The 17,421-nt window shown below is 46.4% G+C and overlaps 1 protein-coding gene and 1 non-coding gene across 2 annotated transcripts; both read right to left on the reverse strand.

Annotated features, from left to right (window-relative positions):
- Positions 1 to 90: 90 nt before the first annotated feature.
- Positions 91 to 17,335, reverse strand: TRADD (TNFRSF1A associated via death domain). Its single transcript, XM_060254423.1, has 5 exons — positions 17,294 to 17,335; positions 12,428 to 12,580; positions 7,816 to 8,090; positions 2,955 to 3,156; positions 91 to 825 (listed from the first exon to the last, which is right to left on the reverse strand). Exons 2-5 carry the CDS (start codon positions 12,567 to 12,569, stop codon positions 518 to 520), a joined length of 927 nt encoding a protein of 308 aa, XP_060110406.1. The 5' UTR covers positions 12,570 to 12,580; positions 17,294 to 17,335; the 3' UTR covers positions 91 to 517.
- TRNAA-UGC (transfer RNA alanine (anticodon UGC)) lies at positions 16,050 to 16,121 on the reverse strand. Its single transcript has one exon. It is a non-coding gene; the product is annotated as a tRNA-Ala (tRNA).
- Positions 17,336 to 17,421: the final 86 nt, after the last annotated feature.

The raw sequence follows: 17,421 nt of genomic DNA on the forward strand, positions 1-17,421 counted from the left end.
AGGAGTTCCTACCACATAAAAGGCCTGATTATAAGGCACCTTCACATGTATTACTTCATACTACCATCAACGAGCTGGGAGAATGCATGTGCAACCCGGCCCTTGCTAAGCAGAACCAGCCCCAGTTATGGATATGGTCACTCAGCGTAGATTATGTCCCAGCATCCCCCAGTTTGTGATTACACGTTCAAGCTTGGGCTTATTTTGGCTCTTATGCTGCAAGGCGATCCAAAACAGTGAAGATCTGACTGAACCACTTTCCCTGGGATCCTATTGGAAGACGACATTTTCTCGGAAATATCCATGGTGCAGCACTGAGACATTCAGTGGTCTTCAGGCCTAAATCAGCATTTTCAGTGGCTACTTTTGACAGGTAGCCACCAGTGGCAGATAGTCACAGTTGGGGGTGGAGGGGCTGGCGGTGAATTACTAAGGTGCAGTCAAGAAACTCGTAAACTCATGAGTGTTCAAAGTTATGGCTTCGTAGCTTCAGATGAGGAATCCTTCTGTCCGTTTCCTACACTGCCGTCTCATTGGGGCGAATTCCTAGCAGCTCTTCAGCTAAGCTTATGAGCCCGTTCTCCTCCAGAGCAGCAACCAGTCTCTGAATGGTGGCTCTTTTGCCCTCAGAGTCGATAAATTTGCGGAGCATCTGGTAGGCTTGCTCATAAAGGCCTTCCCGCTCATACTCCATGGCCAAGTTGTCAATGGTGGGATCCCGAAGGGCTCGACAGGTGGTCTGCAGAGACCGGCCCACTTGCTTCCATTTCTTTGAGACGAGTTTGGCAAATTTCTGATGGTCATCTAGGGTGATTTTTCTGTTGGCTTGAAAAGATAATGGGGGGGGACCATTAACTCATCAGAACAGACTAGACAAACATTTCTTAAAGGACGTGTCTACTGTTCTTTCGCGTGTGTGATTGTGTCACCAGTTCTTGTTGGGGTTAGTCTGCACCAATGGCTGCCAGTACTGCCTCAGCAAATGGGAGAATTTGAAAGCCAGCACCTGGGGAGGTTGGATTTTGGCGAAGGTATGACATCACTTCTAAGTGACACTCTAGGAATTTCCACTAATCTCTATGGTAAAGACACAGAGACATATGGAGATTCCTACAGTGTCACTATGAAGACCATTTTTCAGCCTGTTTTTTCTCCTACTTTCAATTTCTCAAAGGCAGGCGAAGGGAACTGAGGGCAGAGGCTAATCTACCCTCACCTGCACCAGCTGCTATTACACTAGAGTAGCCCAAGAATAGCTTTGTTGATGGGAGTCTAGAGTGTGCAGCTCCTCACACCATGTGTTTGTGATCCTCTACTTAATCAATAATCACTTCCATGTACAACATTTCCTAGGACAATGGTCTTCAGGCTTTCCAGACCTTTACATCCAGGCCAATGAGCTGCAAACACATGACAGGAAATCACATAGAAGGAAAAGAAGTCAGAGCTTCTGACCTAGCCTGTGCTTAGCAGAAACCTTCTCTCCTGCTGAGTGAACTCACCTTGCTGCTCATTTTAGCATGTACAGGTCTGTGCAGAGAGGCAGGAGATGTGGTGCTCTTATTTTCTACACACAGGCATTGGGCACTAGCAGCAGATCTTCCAAAAAGCAACAACTGCGATTTTTTTAATGATTCTACATAGAGTTGCAACCCATTGGGAGTTCCTTGACCTTGCTGACAGTCCCAACCAAAGGGCTGGCCACCACCATTCTAAGGGATTTCCAAACTGAGGCTCTAATTTACAGCTGCACTGAACACCTGGACAAAAGCAGTGGGGGATTTTAGCCAAGTTTGGGAACACTTGGGAGGGGGGGAGGGGAGGAACTGGGCTTGCAAAGTCTGAAGCAGGCCCCTTCAAGACCGGTGAGCTTTCTTCTCCGCGGACATTCATGGAACTTTGTTTTCTTTGCATGTTGTAACTCATGGGGACAGAGTTGCCAAGTCGAATACACATCAATAATAATGGGAGTATAGATTTTGGTACATTGACATGAGATGAGCACATGTGCTAAAGAGCTGGAAGTACACTAACACTTCTCTTTATACATGGACATCATTTCAATACACAGCTTGCACTTTCTTCCTAAAACATGCAAAATATCCCTCTAGGCGTTCACATACAAGGGAAATATGTTTCCAGAGTGCCCCCTTGAGGTGACATAGAGAAATGCATTTGTTAAGCAATCTCTTCCAGAAAGTCTATCTTTCCCTTGGTATTTGTATGTGCTTGAAGCAGCCATCTTTTGTCATTAGGGTAGGATTCTACCAGTTTCTTCTGCTTCAGACAGGACTGGATCCAAGTTTTGTGGCAGTCTGGGAATACACCACCTGGGCCCTCTCCCCTGCCTCCCACCACACTCCCCACAGACTTCCCTGCCACTTCACTCATTTATTTATTTTCATCATTTATAATCCCCCTCTCTCCCCAGTGAAGACCCCAAAGCAGCTTAGGGCATCATTCTCCTCTCCTCCATTTTATCCTCACCACAGCCCTGTGAGGTAAGTTAGCCTGAGAGCGTATGACTGGCCTGAGGTTATCCATGGCAGAGTAGGGATTTGAACTGGGCCTCCCAGATCTTAGTATGATCCTTAACCACTACATGACAATGGCACTGTCAAGGGCTTTTTTAAAAGCAGGAACTCTTTTGCATATTAGGCCATGTGCCCCTGATGTATGCCCTGTAAGCTCTTGGGAGGACTGGTCACATAAAAGAGGAGTGGCCTAATATGCAAAGGAGTTCCTGCTACAAAAAAAAACCCCTGGCACTGTCCCAGCCACATAGGCCATACACATGCACTTTTCCTGATGATGCTCGATGGCAGGAGGACATTTGAGTGGGTAGCAGGTGGGCTCAGGTGAGGGCAGTGGTAGTGAGCCCTATTGGAAGCCTGGGGCCCTGGCACCTGCCCTACCTCAGGGTATGCTGACACCAGCCCTGGTTTCACACTTACTAAATTGCTGTCCCTGGAAGGTGAAGGTGTCTCCTTGCGGCAGAGAGTTTGGACTCCTCACGGAACTGCAGGGAGGATGTGATGAATCCAAAGAGGGACTCTGCTCTTCGGGTCTCATGAGGCTGCTGTTGCCTCCCTGACAACTCAAGTTCCTGAGGGATTCCTCCAGCTTTGTAATTTCTTCATCCCTGAGACGGTTAGGCTGAAATGCAAATCAATATAAAAACAACCTTTACTTCCAGAGGAGTTGTATCCTGGCACATTACCTCCTCTCAATTAGCTCTCCTCCTCCTTTTTGGTTCAGGATTCTTCTATACATGGGACAGATGCATTTTCTCCATGTTAGGTTGCTTTTGAGTGCGATATAATATGATTGCAGAAGTTAGGGTTTTTTTTTTAATCTATGCATTTCAAAAACGCAAACCCAAGCTTCTAGTCATTATGGCTGCAAAAAATAGACTTCAGGTGCATTCACTCTACGACTGTTTGCAAGTGGATTTTTCTATTTAACATTGTAAAATCTAACAGCAAATTGCATTAAAATGGATTATTTAGTGTGTGTGAATGTACCTTTAGTCTTTTCTAACTGAAGATGCCGGGGGCTGAACCTGAAACGTTCTGCATTCTAAGTATATGCTCTACCAGTGTGTGCATCTCTCTGTCCATCCATCTATAATTCTGTAATTCGCAAGCTACCCTCACCTTTTTGTCTCAGGGCCACAAAGGGAAGAGGGGATTTAATTCTCTAACCCCCACTTGATTTTAATGGCTGAAAACCAGTTCCACCAGTTTGACATTAGCATTTCTTGGGGAAAATATATTTTAAAGAACTTATCTTTTATCCTTAAAACATGGCCATAGTAGGGGGGGGGGGACTGGTGATGGTGCCCTCTATAGAATCTGCAATCTCCCGCAATCTCTCTGCTTTCCTCCCAGGTTCCACCCCTCTGGGCCAGTTTTCCCTCCAAAAGTGCTGCCCACTCAGTCAAAGGGACAGAAGGGATCCTGGGAAATATAGGCTCTGTAGCTACTCCGACACAGGCTTCCCTAGAGCCTGTAGGCCTCACTAGGCCTAGGATCATGATAAGCTCTTTTGAGAAGAACAGTTCTGAGAGAGCTGTGACTGGTCCAAAGTCACCCAGCAGCTGCATGTGGAGGAGTGGAGAATCAAACCCAGTTCTCCAGATTAGAGCCTGCTGCTCTTAATCACTACATCAAACTGGCTCTCTAAGTTGGTTAAAAGTTCCAAAATAAAATAAATACCAACTGTCACTGTGGCCCAGACCTGGATGGCCCAGGCTAGCCCAATCTCATCAGATCCTGGAAGTTAAGTAGGTTCAGCCCTGGTTAGTATTTGAATGGACAACCACCCAGAAAGTCTAGAGTAAGTATGCAAAGGTGGGCAATGGCAAACCATCTCCATTCATCTCTAGCTTTGAAAACCCAATGGGGTTACCATAAATCAGCTGTGACTTGATAACACTTTTCACTACCAATCTAGGGGTAAAATGCCTGATTTCTCTGCGGGTATTCACAGGTTCCCCTCTCATGGATTGCTGCCTTGTTGTGGCAAGAGGGCTTGCACGGTTCAATGAGCCTGTGGGCTATGCCATGCAGGGTCACCCAAGATGGACAGGCCACAGCTGAGAATCCAGACTAAATGTGATCCACTGGAGAAGGAAATGGCAAACCACTCCAGTATCCTTGCCAAGAAAACTCCATGAACAGAAACAAAAGGCTAAAAGATGTGGCACTGGAAGATGAGCCCCTCAGGTCAGAAGGTGCCCAATATGCTACTGGGGAAGAGCGTTCAAGTAACCACAGAAAGAGTGAAGCGGCTGGGCCAAAGCCGAAAGGACACTCAGCTGTGGATGTGTCTGATGGTAGAACAGTCCAATACTGCAAAGAACAATACTGCATCGGAACGTGGAATGTAATATCTATTAATCAAAGTAAGCTAGATGTGGTCAAACAAGAGATGGCAAGACTGAATATCGACATCTTGGGAATCAGTGAACTAAAATGGACGGGAATGGGTGAATTTAACTCAGAGGATCACTACATCTATTATTGTGGGCAAGAGTCCCGTAGAAGAAATGGTGTGGCCTTTATAGTTAACAAGAGAGTGAGGAAGGCAGTAATGGGATACAATCTCAAAAATGACAGAATAATCTCAGTCCGTATCCAAGGCAAACCATTCAATATCACAGTAATTCAAGTCTATGCCCCAACCACTGATGCAGAAGAGGCTGAAGTGGATGAGTTCTATGAAGATCTACAACATCTTCTAGAATTAACACCAAAAAAAGATATCCTCATAATCATAGGGGACTGGAATGCCAAAGTAGGAAGTCAAAAGGTGACCAGAATAACGGACAAGTTTGGCCTTGGAGAACAAAATGAAGCCGGGCAAAGGCTAATAGAGTTTTGTCAAGAGAACAAGCTGGTCATGGTGAACACCCTCTTCCAACAACTTAAAAGGCGACTCTACACGTGGCCATCACCTGATGGGCAACACAAAAATCAGATTGATTATATATTCTCCAGTCAAAGATGGAGAAGCTCCTTACAGTCAGCAAAAACAAGACCTGGAGCTGACTGCAGCTCAGATCATGAACTACTCATCGCAAAATTCAGGCTTAAACTAAAGAAAACTGGGAAACCCATTAGGTCATTCAGGTTTGACCTTGATCACATCCCTTATGAATATACAGTGGAGGTGAAGAATAGGCTTAAGGAACTAGAGTTGATAGACAGAGGGCCCGAACAACTATGGATGGAGGTTCTTGACATTGTACAGAAGGCAGCAATCAGCACCATCCCAAAGAAAAAGAAATGCAAGAAAGCAAAGTGGCTGTCTGATGAGGCTTTACAAATAGCTGAGGAAAGAAGGAAAGCGAAAGGCAAAGGTGAAAAGGATTCACCCAACTGAATGCAGATTTCCAGAGAACTGCAAGGAGAGATAAGGAGGCCTTCTTGAAGGAAAAATGCAGAGCAATAGAGGAAAATAAAAAAATGGGAAGGGCAAGAGATCTATTCAAGAAAATTGGAGAAATCAAGGGAACGTTTCGTGCAAAGATAGCCATGATAAAGGACAAAAATGGTAGGGACCTAACAGAAGCAGAAGAGATCAGGAAGAGGTGGCAAGAATACACAGAAGAATTATACAAGAAGGATCTCAATGTGTCGGACAACCATGACAGTGAAATCGATGACCTTGAGCCAGACATCCTGGAGAGTGAAGTCAAATGGGCTTTAGAAAGCATTACTAACAACAAAGTGAGTGGAGATGATGGTATCCCAGCTGAGCTATTCAAAGTCCTAAAAGATGATGCTATAAAAGTAATGCATACTTTATGTCAACAAATTTGGAAAACATAACAGTGGCCACAGGATCGAAAAAGATTGGTTTATATTCCAATCCCAAAGAAGGGTAATGCCAAAGAATGTTCAAACTATCGCACCATTGCACTCATTTCACATGCCAGCAAGGTCATGTTAAAGATCCTACAAGCTAGGCTTCAGCAGTATGAAGATCGGGAACTACCAGAAGTTCAAGCTGGGTTTCGGAGAGGTAGAGGAACTAGAGATCAAATTGCCAACATTCGATGGATTATAGAGAAAGCATGGGAGTATCAGAAAAACATCTATTTCTGCTTCATTGACTATGCTAAAGCCTTTGATTGTGTGGCTCACAACAAACTGTGGCAAGTCCTTAAAGAGATGGGAGTACCAGACCACCTCACATGTCTCCTGAGAAACCTGTATAAGGGTCAAGAAGCAACTGTAAGAATGGGATATGGAACAACTGATTGGTTTAGAATAGGAAAGGAGTTTGACAAGGATGTATATTGTCACCCTGCTTATTTAATTTATATGCGAAGTACATAATGCGGAATGCTGGCCTGGAAGAAGCACAAGCCAGAATTAAGATTGCTGGGAAAAACATCAACAACCTCAGATATGTAGATGACACTACTCTAATGGCAGAAAGTGAGGAGGACCTAAAGAACCTCTTGTTGAGGGTGAAAGAGGAGAGCACAAAAGTAGGCTTGAAACTAAACATCAAAAAAACTAAGATCATGGCATCTGGCTCCATCACACCTTGGCAAATAGAAGGGGAAGACATGGAAGTAGTGACAGACTTTACATTTCTGGGATCCAAGATCACTGCAGATGGTGACTGTAGCCACGAAATTAAAAAACATTTGCTCCTTGGGAGGACAGCTATGGCGAACCTGGGCAGTATAATAAAAAGTAGAGACATCACCCTGCCAACAAAAGTCCGTATAGTCAAAGCGATGGTATTCCCAGTAGTAATGTATGGCTGTGAGAGCTGAACCATAAGGAAGGCCGAGCGCAGAAGAATATATGCTTTTGAGATGTGGTGCTGGAAAAGACTCTTGAGAGTCCCTTGGACTGCAAGAAGATCAAATCAGTCAGTCCTAAGAGAAATCAACCCTGACTGTTCCCTGGAAGGTCAAATGCTGAAGCTGAAGCTCAAATACTTTGGCCACCAAATGAGAAGGGAGCACTCCCTGAAGAAGATCCTGATGCTAGGAAAGACAGAAGGCAAAAGAAGAAGGGGATGGCAAAAGATGAGATGGCTGGACAGTGTTACTGATGTAACAAACACAAATTTGAGCAGACTTCGGAGGATGGTGGAAGACAGGAGGGCCTGGTGTGACTTTGTCCATGGGGTCGCAAAGAGTCGGACTCGACTGTGCGACTGAACAACAAAAATTCACAGGTTCAGCTTTTGGTATATTCAGTTAAAGGATTATGAATGACTTGACAGAACTTTCCATTACCCCCATCACGTGTAGTAATCCACCCACACACCCCAATCTTCTGCCATCACCTTTTCTTGGGAGATGCATTCTACACAGCGTTCCTCCTCCAGAAGCATAGAGTCCAACTGCACAGCACCGGTTTTCAGCTCCATCTGGACATGAACTGGACTAGGTGTGGTCAAGGAGAGATATCTCTGTAGAGAGTCCCGGAGAGCTCCTTCGCGATAACTTTGCAGAAATTTGCGGCAGTTCTCTCGGTTGGAGAATTTGAGCTGGACAATCAAGTGGGGGTCACTGCAGTGAACTTTCAGCATGTCCACTCCATTGAGGCTACCTGTAGAATCTGGGGAAGAGAAGGAGAAAAGTCAATGGCAAATGGAGTGATGGGCTGGATGCGACCAGTTTTTCTGTAGGCAAAAAAGAAAGATTCCCCTGTTGGCTAACAAATAAAATCTGTGCTGCGGGTGATGGGACCTGGATTTTAAAAAAGAATGTCAAACAGGGACTGTAGTAAGGAGGGAAACTAGGTGAGAAACTGGTTTACTGGACGGTAACATCCTGAGCTCCCATTTGAGCAGTTATAGTCTGCGGTGCTCTGACCTGGATGGCCCAGGCTGGTCTAATCTTATCAGATCTCAGAAACTAAGCAGAGTCGGCCTTGGTTAGCACTTGGGTGGGAGACCACCAAGGAAGTTCAGGGTTGCTAAACAGAGGCAGGCAATGGCAAACCACCTCTCAACATCCCTTGCCCTGAAAACCCTATGGGGTTTCAGCATAAATCAGCTGTGACTTGACAGTACTTTCCATCACCAGTCTAGGCAGAGGATGCCTAATTTCTGTGCAGGAAGTCACAGGTTCAGCCTCTAGTATAGTCAATTAAAAGAACTGCAGATAGCAAGAAAAGCTTCTTCCGGAGAATCAACGCCTGGCAGAACAGGAAATCCCACACTAATGGATTGGACTATATAAAATTACTTCATGTTTAGCCATAAGGAAATTCCCTGAGGCAGAACTCAGTTTCCTGCTGGAAATTTCAGTGTTTTGAAAAACTGTTTCATTTTTTTTTTCTCCTGACAAGAGCCTCTGTGCAGGCTAGAAGATGAAGTTTTTCCCATCTGGGAAACGTTTTGCCTGCTGAATTTCTGCTTGGTGTACAACAGTTAAAAGGCCTGTTTCTAAAACAGACATGATTAGAAAACCCTGTGCCCTCTTTCATGTTTGGTTATAATGTTTGCATAAATGCCAGTTTGTAAGTGGCATCAGGGATTTGGAGCCTCCAGAACATTTGTGAGCTGAAATGCATGCTTGTCTCTTTCTTGCAGCCTCTGGAGGTAACTGAAACTGTAACCGAATGAAATTATTTTATTGCAATTCTATTTTTAATTCTATGTGGTTTTAACTGTTGTTAGCAGCCCTGAGTATGTCAGGGGAGGGCGAGATATAAATATAATATAATAAAATAAATTCACACAACATGAGGAAATATGTGCCCATTCTGTGTAGGGCCAGTCTTGGAACCCAGCCTGATCCTGCTACACCAACAACCATCAGACATGCTGTGCCTATGTGAGACCCCCTGCCCCCAAAGAAAGGGTTGCCACTTCAGAAGGGTGGAGGCAGAGGGGGGGACTTTCTGCAAGATATAAAACCCTTGGCTTGGACCAAAAATGTATTTGAGATCATACTGCAATCCCCTCCTCTCAAAAAACCACCCATGTATTCTGAGCATTTTTATGCTTTTTTATAAATACCCTGTAACCAATACTCTCTGTAAGCTCTGAAGCCTTGTGAGAAAAATTCTACTTTGGCATTAAAGTTGTGAGTTACTGCATAAATTAGCTTGCTCTGGGGCCATTTTTCCTGGGCTAAGACAAAAATTTGTGAGCTGGAGGCTAAAAAATTGTGAGCTAGCTCACACTAACTAAGCTTAGAGCAGGGGTGTCAAACATGCAGCCCAAGGACCTCCAGAGGGCTCCTAGTAGGCCTGCAACAACTGTCTGTCATCTGCTTCTTTAATAATAATAATAATAATAATAATAATAATAATAATAATAATAATAATAATAATTTTTTATTTGTATCCTGCCCTCCCCGCAAGCAGGCTCAGGGCGGCTCACAACATGTGAATACAGTGTACAATAAAACCATATATAATAATTTCAATTATAAATTCCAGTTATAAATTCATATACAATTTTAGTTATAAAATATCCTTAAAATCATTAAAATTACATTAGAGTTAAGATTGTGGTGCTATAGTTAAGATCTTTCATAAAATCCAATGACTAAAACATAAACATATCCAGCTTGGTGTACAAGAGTTAAAAGGCCTGTTTCTAAAACAGACATGATTAGAAAACCCTGTGCCCTCTTTCATGTTTGGTTATAATGTTTCTTGCTTGCTTCCTTCTGTAATATAGTTTGCTCTGCCAGGCTTGCTTAATCGCACAGGAGCTACAGAGCAAAGCCTCTATTTTCTTCATTGGCTGACTAGCACATGAAACAACTTATGTACAAAAGCTCTCAATGCCCTGCCATTTCATGTTTTCCCCTAGGTGTTAGGCTCAAAGCATTGACCATGAGATTTCTGTAATGAATGTCAATGAATCAAAAGTAGGTTTACAACTTACAGACACACACCTGAACAACAATTGAACAGCATACTCAAGATTGCTATAGCACAGACATTGTCTCCAGATTTGGATGCAATTATTTAGAGCAAGTGGTGGCAGTTAATTAGAAACTATTAAATAAACAAAATATTGCAAGGGTGATAATCTTTTAAGCATTTTTTTTAAAAGATATTTAATTGTGTTTGTCTGTGTCCTTTATAAAGTTTATATCTCCACTACATGGCATTACATTTATGACACACGTGGCCCAGCCCGACAAAGTCTTATTTATGCTAGATCTGGCTCACATAAACGAATGAATCTGACACCCTAAGAGGGAACATTGCTTGTAACTACACCAATGTTACCCACTTAGAATCACAGAGTTGGAAGTGTCCAGGGTCATCTAGTCCAGTCCCCTGCATAATGCAGGAAATTCACAAATACCGTCCCCACCCCTAAATTCACAGGATCTGCATGTCACTTTATACTCTTGTCACTTTACATTCCTAGAACACAGGCCCATTTAATTGCCTGTCAATATGGTCACTTGGTTTATGGAGTTCAACAGATGTTCCGCCACTACTGGACTTTGGCTCATTACGTGGGAAGAGAGAGTGAGCATGGGTACACTAGCCCTGCCCACTGTGTAACTGCCTAGACATCGGGAAAGGAAAGGTCCCCTGTGCAAGCACCAGTCATTTCCGACTCTGGGCTGACGTTGCTTTCACAATGTTTTCACGGCAGACTTTTTACGGGGTGGTTTGCCATTGCCTTCCCCAGTCTTTTACACTTTCCCCCCAGCAAGCTGGGTAATTATTTTACCGACTTCGGGAGGATGGAAGGCTGAGTCAACCTTGGGCCGGCCACCTGAATCCAGCTTCCGCCAGAATCGAACTCAGGTCATGAGCAGAGAGTTCAGACCACAGTACTGCAGTACTACTGCTTTACCAGTCTGCGCCACGGGGCCGCACTAGTCATCTGAGGACTATGCAAAAGAAGAGTTACACATCACCTTCTCATGTGTGGACTCTTATCTGGGAGAACCGGGTTTGATTCCCCACTCCTCCACTTGCAGCTGCTGGAATGGCCTTGGGTCAGCCATAGCTCTGGCAGAGGTTGTCCTTGAAAGGGCAGCTGCTGTAAAAAGCTGTCTCAGCCCCACCTACCTCACAGGGTGTCTGTTGTGGGGGAGAAAGATAAAGGAGACTGTGAGCCACTCTGAGATTCGGAGTGGAGGGTGGGATATAAATCCATTATCGTCGTTGTCGTCATCATCTTCCTCTTCCCCTCCATGACGAGTGACATTATGAGCATTGCTGATGATCACAGGGAGGGGGTGTACACACAGCCCATTCCTCCACCGAGTCACACTCTGCAGATAACCAGGCAATTGCACCCAAGCAGGGGTTGGGGATGGTGTGTGTGTGCCCATCTACGCTCCTTGCATGATGAGTCAATGCATGGGATGGGTGTGTCTGTACAGGGCTAGTGATAAGAGTTTGCTGTTGGGAAATAATCGCGCAGGTCCTTCAACTCACAGACAGGTGGGTCTGAAATGGCACCTTTGCTCTACTAGCCCTTGTGGAGTTCACACAATGCGTGCTAGGCACTGTAGCTCAGTTCTGTCCCATTTGGCGTGCTCTTTCACAAACAGGAAAGGAGGCTAGTTAAAAATGAAAATCAAACAAGGGCTTGAACCAAAGTTGCGCTGGAGCAGTGGGGACAAAGGCAGAAGGCTTTGTGACTCACCTGCTGTTATTTTTATGGATCTTTGATAAGGAGACAATCTCGAACCGACCTACCCATCAACTCTCTAAAAAACGGAAATGGCACCAGTGCAGGAACTGCTGCTTCCCACATATCACTGGCCAGACTGCAGTTGACAAAGGTAGCTAGGAAGAGTGTCACATTTCTATCCACCTAAAGCATAAGGTCACAGGCTAAAGACAAACCCGATTACCTTGCACATGGCTACTTTTCACATCATCAGTGGAAGGCGGCAGCCCTTCAGCCAATCTCTGGGCCATGTAGCATGCAACAGGGCCTGAGGATTCAAAACACGTACCTGCAAATGCCAACTTGAATGCTTTGAACACCTGAGGCTTCTGCTCCGGTTTTCCATAGAGTGAGGGCAGGAGAATGTTTTCAGAGGTCGACTGGACAAAGAGGTAAGCACTTCCCACCCAGGCATCAGCGCTGTCACCCATTTTTCCGCCAGCTACAAGAAAATATTGAGTCACACAGAATAAACATCAGATGTTTGAGAGCCACAAGACATGAATGTCAGATGTGGGAGGGAGGGAGGGAAGGAAGGAATGGGAGGGAGAAGTGAAAAGAAATCAACTTTAACTGTAAATATATTCTCCCAGCTGCCAGCTGGCTTGGCTTGGCAAACTGATTTAAAGAAAGAAATGCCTTCTCCAAGCTGGCTGACTGGAGGGAGGGCTTCAAGAGCCCTTCTCCCTTCTCCAAGCTGGCTGACTGGAGGGAGGGCTTCAAGAGCCACACAATATGCATAAAAGAGCCACATGTTGCTCCTGAGCCACAATTTTGCCACACCTGCTCTAGCGCTTGGATAAAAATGAAATCTAAATTCATGAAAAAGGTAAACCCATGTCACTGGCAGTCTTTAAGCAGCAGCTGGATAAACACTTGTCAGGGATGCTCTAGGCTGATCCTGCATTGAGCAGAGGGTTAGACTAGATGGCCCCATTCAACTCTGTGATTCTGTGACTAGGACAATGTTTAAAGCACCTCTCGGCACCATGTATTTTGGAAGCAGATTCAGAGTTAGTGTTTGTTGTTGCACATGGCATGCAAAGGGATGCAGCATTGGCTCTCCATCACTTTTCTACAAATGGGTAGCTGGTGTAATCCAGTGCACGGTTTAACAGCGTGATCCTATGCATGCGTGCTTCAAACATCCTGTGTTCCATGAGATGTACTGCAATGAACTGAAGCAGAAATTAATGAATCAGAAGCTGCACTCAAATAGTTAGGCAGACTCAGGCAAACTGTCTTTCCTAAGTCTACTGCTTTACGGGGTTGCCAACAGGCCTGGAGAAAAACATCCTGTCCCCTTAACAGAGGCTTAATTATTGTAAGCGGGCAGTCAAAGCTTTTCATGGCATAGAAGCAAATAACATCTCCTGGTAAATATAACTGCTAAAGGGTCAGGGAATTTTTCTCCAGGCCTTTGAGCAGCCCTAGGAAGTAAGGGCCCAACTAGGCATGCAGTCTGATTTCCAGATTGCAAAAGGGGCACACAAGCTGAGGCTGGTAAACTCACGATTCACTTGCTCACAAATAAACAACTCTATCATTCTATAAGTGTTCATTCCCCTCTAGCCAAGCATGAACAGAATGGCAGGAAAGCACCAAGGAGGAAAAACACCACCAATCTCACCCTACATGCAAATTTCACTGATTGCGGGGATGCAATCATTTTCATTATGGTTGAGGAATATGTGGGATTCTAGAAGCTGGGCTCATTGCAGACGAGAGGCCATAGCTCAGTGGTAGAGCATGTGCTTTGCACGCAGAAGGTCCCAGGTTCAATCCCTGGCATTTCCAGTTAAAAAATACTTCGTAGGTGATGTGACAGACCTCAGCCAGAGACCCTGGAGAGCTGCTGTCAGTCAGAGAAGACAATACTGACACTGACAGACCAATGGCGGAAGGTGACCAAAAAGGCAGTTTCATGCATTGAAGTCAGAACAAGTTTTATCTCTTCCCCTTTTACCCATTCCCTTCCCATGGCTAACTGGAGGCTGTCCCCACTGCTCTCTGTGGCACAGAGCATGCAGCAGAAAGAGGTGAATGAGATGAAAGAGCACCAAAGTGATAGAACCAGGGCTTTTTTGTAGCAGAAACTCCTTTGCACATTAGGCCACACACACTTGATGTAGCCAATCCTCCAAGAGCTTGCAGGGCTCTTAGTACAGGGCCTACTGTAAACTCCAGGAGAATTGGCTACATTAGCAGTATGTGGCCTAATGTGCAAAGGAGTTCCTGCTACAAAAAAAGCCCTGCGCCTTTATAAGCAGAACACTGGCACAACAGATCAAAGACTAGCCTAGAACCATTCTTCCTGATATGCTCTGAAAAAAACCCAAAACGTTGAAGAGAGTTTTTGCCTGGGAAAGCATTAAAGCGAACTCTCCCCACCTCCTGTCTTCAGTGGCACGGCCCTTTTTCCACCTCAGAATCTGACCAGCACTTTCTGTTGCAGATAGGCTTCCCAACCCTCCCGCCCTGGCGGGGGACCCCAGGATTTCCACCCTCTTCCCCCGCTCCCCCAAAAAATGGAAGCGGGGGAGAGGGGGGAAACGGCGCCGGGGAGCGGGCAAGGCCGCCGCGCCGCTGCCACCCCCTCCCCGCCCACCGCAGTTGCTCCTCCGAGATGGGCCCAGGCTGAGCCCATCTCGGAGGAGCAGCCAAGAGGCGGCAGCAGCGCAGGGGAGGGCAAGGCAGGCCAGGAGCATGGCGAGCCGCGAATCCGGGCCCTTCTAGGACCCGGACTTGCGGCTCGCCATGCCCCCGGCCCGCCTCCACCCCCCCTCCGCTTCCACCCCAGAGGCGGAGCGGGCGAGGCCGCCGCGCCGCTGCCGCCTCTTCTCTGCTCACCGTGGCTGCTCTCCGAGATGGGCTCAGGCTGAGCCCATCTCAGAGGAGCAGCCACGGCGAGCGGAGAAGAGGCGGCAGCTGCGGGGCGGCTCGCCACGCTTCCCAGCACCGTTTCCCCCCCTCCCCCTAGCTCCACCCCAGTGTCTCCTGGCTCCACCCCCAAAGTCCCCAGATATTTTTGGGGTTGGCTTGGCAACCCTAGTTGCAGACTGGGCCTGAACCCAGCATTAGGCCAGCCCAGTGACTGAGGCCCTGATCCAGTAAAGGGGGAGTTGTGCTTCAGAGGTGGAAAGTGCCTCAACTGATAGCAATCTCAGAGGGCTTTCAAGGCAAGAGATGTTCAGAGGTGGTCTGCCATCACCCATCTCCATGTCACGCCCTGGTATTCCTTGGTGTTCTCCCATCCAAATAGAAGCCAGGGCTGACCCTGCTAAGCTTCCAGGACCTCATGAGATCAGGTTAGCCTGGGCTATCCAAGTCAGGACTTTACATGTCGCACCTTGACAATATTCCTGAAGACTTATTCCAAGGACAGGAGAACAATATAAGCCACTTTGGGACCCCACTGGGGTATAAATTAAGTAGGCAAATGTTACTAATATTAGTATACGCTAGTAACACTTGGGCAGCAACTACCATACATTGCCAAACACTATGCTATCGTTGCTCTATAGCAGTAATTCACAACTGGGTTTTCCTGTGTGGACATGACCAGGGGTGGAATTCTAGCAGAAGCTCCTTTGCATATTAGGCCACACACCCCTGCTGTAGCCAATCCTCCAAGAGCTTACAAGGCTCTTTTTTTTTGTAAGCCCCTGGAGGACTGGCTACATCAGGGGGTATGACCTAATATGCAAAGGAGCTCCTGCTAGAATTCCACCCCTGGACATGACAATACAGTTGCAAAGTACACAACTGCATAATACACAATGGTGAGCATATGGATGAATCTGCTTTACACTGAATCAGACCCTTGGCCCATCAAAGTCAGTACTGTCTACTCAGACTGGCAGGGTCTTAGGCAGAGGTCTCTCCCAACACCTACTGTCAGATCTTCTGACTGGAGATGGCAGGGACTGAACCTGGCACCTTCTGCATGCAAAGCAGATGCTCTACCACTGAGCCACAACCCCCCAGACAACTAAAGATGCAGCCTTCAAGTGTGCCTATTAGTCCCTGGTTCAAATCCTTTTAGCAGCCTGAACAGCCCAGTTTAGCACTGGCTCATCAGAGCCTGGAGCTAAGCAGGGTAAGCCATGCTCAATACTTGAATGGGGAGCTCACCATGGAAGGCTGGGATTATTATGTGCCTGCCTGGAATGCCCTGTAGACTTGGTTCCATTGCAACTTGACAGCTTGTTCTCCTTCAATCTCTCCTGCCACAAATTAGGCAATCCACAGGGAAGCCATTCACAATGATTCTCCACCCTGGCTCTCCTATTGTTCATCCCACTGCCCTACCTTTCAGGGTTGGGATCACGATTACTGAAACAGGATGCCAAGCACGACAGAATTGCTAAGCATTCCTGTTAAGGCGCACTGGTTCTCCCCCACCCCACACACACCTTGCAAAGGAAAATCCACTTCCTCCTTTCTGGCCTTTTAGGAAACAGGACAAATCAAATTTGGTTTCAGGGCCTTCCTGGCACCAAACTGATTTATTTTGCAGGAATCAACCCAGAAAGGTTATTAACCCTTTGCTCTGTCCTGGAGGGCTCCCCCACCCGATGTGCTTTTTCGCTTAATTTACAAAACGCGTAATCCACAGCACATCGGACGAGGGAAACGTCCCGTTTTACCGATTTCGATCACAAAGGTGGTTGTTAAACTAATAGATCCAGGTGGATCACTAAAAGGCACGACGCCTACTCTGGTTTCTGGGACTTCATTTCGGCCACCTCTCCCATAGAAAACCAAATAACATTCAATATGGAAGCTCCGGTTTCCTGGAATGAGATGTTTTCCCGGAGTGCCCAAAAAGCGAAACTTTTCCTCCTAACCTTTCCCCTTCCGATCTTGTTGGGAAATTCTCTTTCTTTCTTTTTAAAAAATAGCTGCTGCAGGAGAAAACTTGTTCTCCCCCTCCCGCCTGTTTTTGCTGCTTTTCTTTCCTCCAGGGCCAAGCCTAAGCTGAATGCAAAGAAAGCGATCACGCCCAGAGGTCTCCTGCAACCCCCCAAGCGGGGTGCATTTTGGCACCGTGGGGGTCTCGCCCTTGCTCAGTCTGGGACCTTGGATCGCTAAGGGCCGCATTCTCTTTGCCAGCCCCCTTCCCCGGTTGACAGGAGCCCGCCCCCCCCCTTACCTTCCTCGGCCAAGGGTGCCCCCAATCCCTCCCTCCGCACACGCGTCCGAGAGCTAGCAAATGCCGGCGCCTTCCGCCCCTGCGCATTAGCACCGTAGAAATTTAGATACGGCTATTAAGGGGCTGGG

Source organism: Heteronotia binoei, chromosome 14 (genome assembly GCF_032191835.1).
Source record: "Heteronotia binoei isolate CCM8104 ecotype False Entrance Well chromosome 14, APGP_CSIRO_Hbin_v1, whole genome shotgun sequence".
NCBI classification, from domain to species: domain Eukaryota; kingdom Metazoa; phylum Chordata; class Lepidosauria; order Squamata; family Gekkonidae; genus Heteronotia; species Heteronotia binoei.

Coding starts and splice junctions, on each gene's coding strand:
- TRADD (XM_060254423.1), bottom strand. CDS start 12,569: ATGGGTGACAGCGCTGATGCCTGGGTGGGAAGTGCTTACCTCTTTGTC. Junction 8,091..12,427: donor ATTCAAGTTGGCATTTGCAG/GTACGTGTTTTG, acceptor TCTCTTCCCCAG/ATTCTACAGGTAGCCTCAAT. Junction 3,157..7,815: donor AATGCATCTCCCAAGAAAAG/GTGATGGCAGAA, acceptor TTTGCATTTCAG/CCTAACCGTCTCAGGGATGA.